Here is a 6,559-nt window from a genome sequence, read left to right as displayed (position 1 = left end):
TTTTTGTGTAAACGGTTCTAGGTGGTTGCAGTAAAGATTGCGTGTATAACGTGGATCGTTTAGCGGTGCTGATAGGAGTGATTTTTGCGTCAGCAACAAGGTTACTTTTGGCGCAGTTTTTCGGTTTACCTCTGTGTAATTGTTTTACTGTGAAACGTCCCATGTTTTTCATAAGGATCCACTTTGTCCTTTTTAACAGTTTTTCAGGTTGAAAAAGGGTTTTTCTGTGTGTATTAGGAAAGTTTTTTTTCTTTTTACACAAATTTCCTAAAGGTCAGTTAGCAGGTTTCTGCCCAACCAGTGACCCCTAAGTAACATCCAAGAACCCCTCTTTTTGTTTTGACTTGTGTTAGCTACTGTGTGCAGGGAGAGAAAAGCCACTTTCATCATTGTGCGGTGTGGCCTGCCAAACACAGTGGGTGATGAGAACCACATAAATTACGCTGTGTGAGTGGGCGGTCCAGGGAAGTCCTGGTCACCACAAACACTTCGGGTGGTCAGGATCACACAAATTGCGCTGTGGGAGTGGGAGGTGTGCTCTCAGTCTGACCGCCACTTGATGCGCTTCGGGTGATCGATAAGTATCACATAAATTACGCTGTGCTGGGAAAGTGGTGGAATCAGGCCTCTCGGTAGGATCCCACCGAGTGCTCCAGGGGGTAAACAGGTACCCGGACGCGGGATATATACCAGTGACTAGTCACGATGGGCAGTAGTCAGTCCATGAAGAGAGAGGGGGAACCAGCCCTCTTCAGGGTAAGGACAGCTGCACAACTGATGAAGGTGAGTTTGGGGGGGAAGTCTACAGAACCCCTCAAAAGGTGGAATAAATGGTCGAAGGGTACCAGATGGGAAATTCCCCGGGAAGGTACATTTGACGCATGGAGGTGGGAAAAATTCATCTCTGAATTTGGACCACGGATGCAGGCGTCAGAACTAGAGATCGCACAGCTATGGCTTCACAGGTCAATCCGATTAGGGAAGCAAGGCATACATAAACTGGTGTCTGTCCGGAAGAACCAGGTGATGTATACCTGGCCTCCAGAGGGAATAAAACAGGAGGATCCAGTGTCAGAGGTGGAGGAAGCTCTTTCAGGGCTGACTCTACTAAGGCAGGCAGGATCAGGGTCTGCTGGGGTTCCCCAACAACCAACAGTGGCTGAGATAAGTATAACTGCACCTGTCTCTTCTGTTAGTGACGTCACTCTTGACATACCTTCTGTGTCTTCTGTATCTATGCCTCAGCCTCTGCCTCTACCTCTCCCTTCTCCCTGCTTCACCCCAGCTCCTTCTGTTTCCAACTATGAAGCCTTCTCAACAACCGATTTGCAGACTATCTGTGAATCAAGGGGAGTAGACACCCGGTTAAAAAACAGGGCGGATTGCATCAAAGCGCTACGAACCACTGATCAGACCCCTGCCCCCCAGCTATACCCTGATCTGAGGGACCTCAAACCTGAAGGTGCAGTAAGCGAGGTGGTTAATCTAAGCCCACCGATGATGCTGGGTCAGCCCTTGCACTCTTCCCGGACCGAGGCCTATCCAGTCAGGGTGCAGCAATTTGAAGGTCCTCCCAATGCACGGGGGGAACGGACTTTAGGGGAACGGGTAGTTTGGCATGTCCCCTTCACCCCGGCAGAGATCCGCACTATTCTGGCTGAGCTCCCGGACTATCGAGTCAATCCGAGAGGATTTGCTCGAATGTTTGGACAAAACCAGTTCAGCTATGGTATGAGCGGGTCAGATTGTGCACAGATCCTACGGGCAAAGGTGGGCATGGAAGTGGCCAGTACAGTGATTGCAGGGTGCTCTATAACCACGCATGAGGAGATGACTTCAGGGGGCAAAGAGTTCTGTACACAGCTAAAGGCAAAGCTTCCAGAAATGTATGGTGCTACCTCTACTACGGACATGATGAAGCTCACCCAGGGTCCTAATGAGGAAAGCGCCTGCTTCTGGCGCCGTCTCAAGCAGACGGCACTGGATGCGGATCTGGAAGTTGGACCTGATGCTCCAACTGAAGGGGTAAAGGTGACCGCGACGCACATTCTGTTGCGGGCCAAATTTTTGGAAGGCATCAATATTAAAATTCGGGAAAGGCTGGTTCTGGCCCGACCCGAATATAATGAGATGTCTATCCCTGCTATCCTTTCCACTCTTGCGGCAATAGAGAGGGAAATGGATAGAAGAAAACAAGACAAGGCCAAAGTTCTTATGTCCCAGACCCCACACGAAAAACCAAGGGATCTGGGTCACAGGAAGAATAGGCCCCCACCCAGGTGCTTCCAGTGCCACCAAACGGGGCACATGAGGAGGAGCTGTCCCCAATTACCTAAAGGTCGGTGGCAGTTCATTCCTGATGAGTCCTCCGCCCCTATGACCACCATGGTAAGTAACTCCTATGAATTCTCATAGGAAGTTGACAAATCGGTGTCGGCCCAGATCCATCTTTTTCTAGAGGAATTAAAATATCCCCTCCCTTGCCTCACCGACACCAGTGCAGCAAGAACGGTCCTGCGAAAACAGGACATCCAAGGCAAGGTACCCCTCTCAGGGGAAAACCCTCCTAACCCCTACTAACCTCACTATCAAACGATGCACTATTCTTAACCCAGCTTCTCTTCTTCCTGTGTCGGAAGATGAGAAGGGGGGGGAGGACAGCAATGACAGTGCTGAATTTTGCAACACGACTAACAATACTAACACCTCTTCTGCTAACATGTCTTCTTTGTCCACTACTAATCTCTCTTCCAAAGGACACGACTGCATCTCTTTGGTGGAACTGGAGTCAGCGGCGACACACCCCATATCACCCCGAGAGTAGCGGTAAGGTTGAACGTCTTCCGATACCCAAAAACCTTGGCCTGAGTGTCTCCCCATTGCCCCCTATTACATCCGGAATGCCCCTCGGCAACCACATGGGCTGTCACCCTACGAGGTGTTGTTTGGGGGACCTCCCAAAACAGGGTTGTACTTTCCTCAACAGTTGTCGTCTTTGCATTCACAGCTTACAGGTTATGTGCAATCTCTGCAACGGGAGCTGCAGAAGATACACCATCGGGTTCGCGAATCGCTCCCCGATCCAAATACAATAACAGGTGTTCTTTCTATTGAGCCAGGTGATTGGGTCGTCCTAAAGAAACATCAAAGAACCGGACTCGAGCCACGGTTCACCGGACCATACCAAGTCCAGCTGACGACACCTACCTCACTCAAGCTCGAGGGACGAGACAACTGGGTGCACGCAAGCCACTGCAAGAAGCTTCTCAGCTACACCAGAGAATGAGGGGTGTCATTTTCCTTTTTCTTTTTGTTTGTATGTCATACATGTGTGTGAACGGAGGAAAAGACGGCAGATACCCCAACCTTTTATTTAAAATGCACCTGCGTTTAGCCAGAACCGCCAACAAAACCAACTGTTGGGTATGCTCTAAGCCCCCACCCAGTCATCACATGTCCGCAATGGCCGCTGTTCATGCCCTATATGACATCCGCGTCGGCATGAAAAAGCAAGGGACCCCTGGTCAGCCCCCACGTAGACATTTGTCGGTAGAACTTAATGACACATTTTTAGCAGGTAACATCAGTTTCAGCACCAATATTAGCTCTAGCTCCTGTAGGGCCCTCACCAGTCCATTATGGGTAACTGGGCAGCTAGGCAGCCCTCAGGTGTGCTTTAACATCAGCTTTGGCACAGGTAACAAGTTTGTTGGGATTACCACCTGCGAGGGAGGTATAACTGTCAATCTGACTAACCAGACTTCCTTTCTGAGTAACCACACTGACCGACCAGACCACGTGTGTTGGAAGGACGGATGTGATGTGCAGACTGAGGGAGCAATCCCCCAGTCTGTGCAACTGTTGCTCAGTACCAGAGGCCGAACGAGGAACTCCTCCTGTTCTGCTCTGACAGGTCCATACTATTTTCTGTGTGGTTCGGCAGCCTATAGAACATTTCCCCAGAACGCGAAAGGTTCGTGTGCCCTCATAAAGCTAGTCCCCGCATCCTATGTAGTGATGGACCATGAAGAGTTGATGGTCCACAAGAAGGTAAGGATGGCAGGGAGAGTTCGCAGGGAGCTGTTCTCTGAGGGCGACCAGGCATGGGCTTGGTTCCCCTCATGGACAGGATGGGGAATAGAACTTATGAAGCGCCTGAACAATTTTTCTGTCATCGTGGATAGTATGTTTAACGAGACCGTAGAGGCTGTCAGAGAAATTGCCCAAGAACAACGGCAGATGGGAATTTTAGTGCTTCAGGAGAAGATGGCCCTCGATTATCTTTTAGCCGCCAAAGGGGGGTTCTGTGAGTTCATCGGAGAGGATTGTTGTACTTGGATAGAAGACACCGATGACAAGGTCCAGGCCCATATGGACAAAGTTAGTGAACTACAGGGAAAAGCTAGAGCTATAGCTAGTGAGGGTTGGAATCCGTTCAAGGGTTTGGGAGGATTGGGAGATTTCCTGTTCTCCATCGGATCTTGGTTGAAGGAAGTGGGAGTGTATATCCTGATGCTTCTCTTTTTCATCTGCCTTTTATATGCCGCGGTGAGATGTTCCTGTTGCCTCATCGACCGTGTAAACCAAGCTCGGGCAGACGACCACATCTCCATGCCCGCTCCTGGGATCCCACTCCAACCACTGATCGGGGGAAGACCTCACCAACCAACCACCTTCTCTACAGATTACGTCCTGGCTTCCCTCTAATTTATCTCTCTGAAGACCACATTCTCCAAGACCTTCAAGCAAGCTTCAAGCCTCATCATTGTTTGTGTCTGCGATTTGGAAAACTGTCTGGGTCGAGACCAGCCTTGTGTGGCCCCGTCTGCAGGGGCAATTTGAGAATCTATTGCTGGATCTCCCCAGACCACCGTGGGATCACAAGCCTTATTCATACCACAAGTCTGTTTGTGGTTTCTGCAAGAGCCTTCCTGTAGTGAAGGTTCCAACGCTCTTGAGGATCATTGCTTCAATCAAGCCTGTTTGCGTCGAGTCTGCGTCGGGTCTTGTTGTTTCAGGTACCCCGTGGAGCTTTATTCTCAGGGACAACTACAGGAACTCTTTGAAGTTTGAGACTACACCCATCAAGCTGAAGAAGATCAAGAAGGGACACGAGGAGAATATGATAAAACAGGAGGGAATGTCATGGAAATTTTGTATTGTTGGTCGAACTTTAAATGTGTCATGTATTCGTGTTATTCATATGTCTCTCGTGTGGCTTAATTAAAGCTCTGAAGGCTGCAATTGGGCCATGCGCATGTACAATGTATGTATTACAGTACTCGGCTTGGTAATGGATGAGATGGCAGATCTGCGCTTATAGACCGGCGTGTATACCACCACGGCATTCCATGCGAATGCTGCTGTCAGTAGACCGTGGGCCTGTATCCACATATCAGCAGCATGGTACCACGTGGGCTTCATAACGCAATGCGCAAGCGGTGTGAACTCCACGTGTAGGCTTGTGCATATCTTACAACCCATTACTAATCTGAACTGTATCTCGGATGGATGTGTTTTAATAAAGATCGTATCGGGCCCATCCAGGTACAGACTGATATTTTTAGAGAGTGCTTGTGCAGAGAATTTTACATACCAATAGAAGCTAGTAGGACAGGAAATATGACCTCAGATGGCTCATAGGGGGGAAGGGGAGGAAGTCTGCTGACCTCAGAAGGTTCATGGGGGAGGACCAGTGATAGATAATAGCAAAGGCTATGCTCCAATTGGAATGTACATCCTCTGTATAGGTACTCCCCATTGTATTGTTCGGTGGGAGGGATTGACTTTATTCATGTGGGGGGCATGTGTGTATTCTTAATAAAACAGAGAGCGGAGCCTAAAATCAGCCCTTATGTGAGTTGCAACCAGCCTTAGAGTGTCGTGTGATCATTCCAGGGTAACGGAGCTCCATCACCCACAAATTCAACAGAACCAAAGTATTTGGATGGGCAGGAATCGTGTAGTTTGGCTGCAGTCGTGGTAAGCGAGATTCGCACAGCTTTATGGGGGATTTCTGCGCATCCAACTGCGAGTACTCACGGTAAGGAGAAATTCGTTAAAGCGAATTTCCAAGACAAACGAAAGACCATCTGACCGCCAACTGAAGCTCCGCAGAGGATGGGTGATGCAACAGGACAATGACCCAAAGCATACAAGTAATTCAACAAAACAATGGCTGCAACAGCACAGAATACGCCTTCTGGAGTGGCCCAGTCAGAGTCCTGACCTCAACCCGATTGAAATGCTGTGGCATGACCTTAAGAGAGCGATTCACAGCAGACATCCCAAGAATATTGCTACACTGAAACAGTTTTGTGAAGAGGAGTGGTCCAAAATTACTCCAGATCGTTGTGCAGGTCTGATCTGCAACTACAGGAAACGTTTGGTTGAGGTTATTGCTGCCAAAGGAGTGTCAACCAGTTATTAAGTCCAAAGGTTCACATACTTTTTCCTCCCTGCACTGTGAATGTTTACATGTTATGTGCAATTAAACCATAGCAACATCTAATGTTTGTGTAGTATTATGTTCAGCAGACTGTGTTCTTCTATTGTTGTG

General features: G+C 48.9%; 1 protein-coding gene across 1 annotated transcript; it reads left to right on the top strand.

Moving 5' to 3' along the window:
* Positions 1–654: 654 nt before the first annotated feature.
* On the top strand, positions 655–5,870 carry LOC149467527 (endogenous murine leukemia virus Env polyprotein from Emv-2 locus-like). Its single transcript, XM_089671490.1, has 2 exons — positions 655–783; positions 3,120–5,870. The coding sequence occupies exon 2, from the start codon at positions 3,283–3,285 to the stop codon at positions 4,705–4,707; it is 1,425 nt and encodes a 474-aa protein (XP_089527616.1). The 5' UTR covers positions 655–783; positions 3,120–3,282; the 3' UTR covers positions 4,708–5,870.
* Positions 5,871–6,559: the final 689 nt, after the last annotated feature.

This window comes from Staurois parvus, unplaced genomic scaffold (genome assembly GCF_062004578.1).
Source record: "Staurois parvus isolate SC_StPar_1 unplaced genomic scaffold, SC_StPar_1.0 ptg000106l, whole genome shotgun sequence".
NCBI classification, from domain to species: domain Eukaryota; kingdom Metazoa; phylum Chordata; class Amphibia; order Anura; family Ranidae; genus Staurois; species Staurois parvus.
Note: the sequence above shows the minus strand (reverse complement) of the source record. Positions and strands in the feature narration are given on the sequence as shown.

Coding starts and splice junctions, on each gene's coding strand:
- LOC149467527 (XM_089671490.1), top strand. CDS start 3,283: ATGAGGGGTGTCATTTTCCTTTTTCTTTTTGTTTGTATGTCATACATG.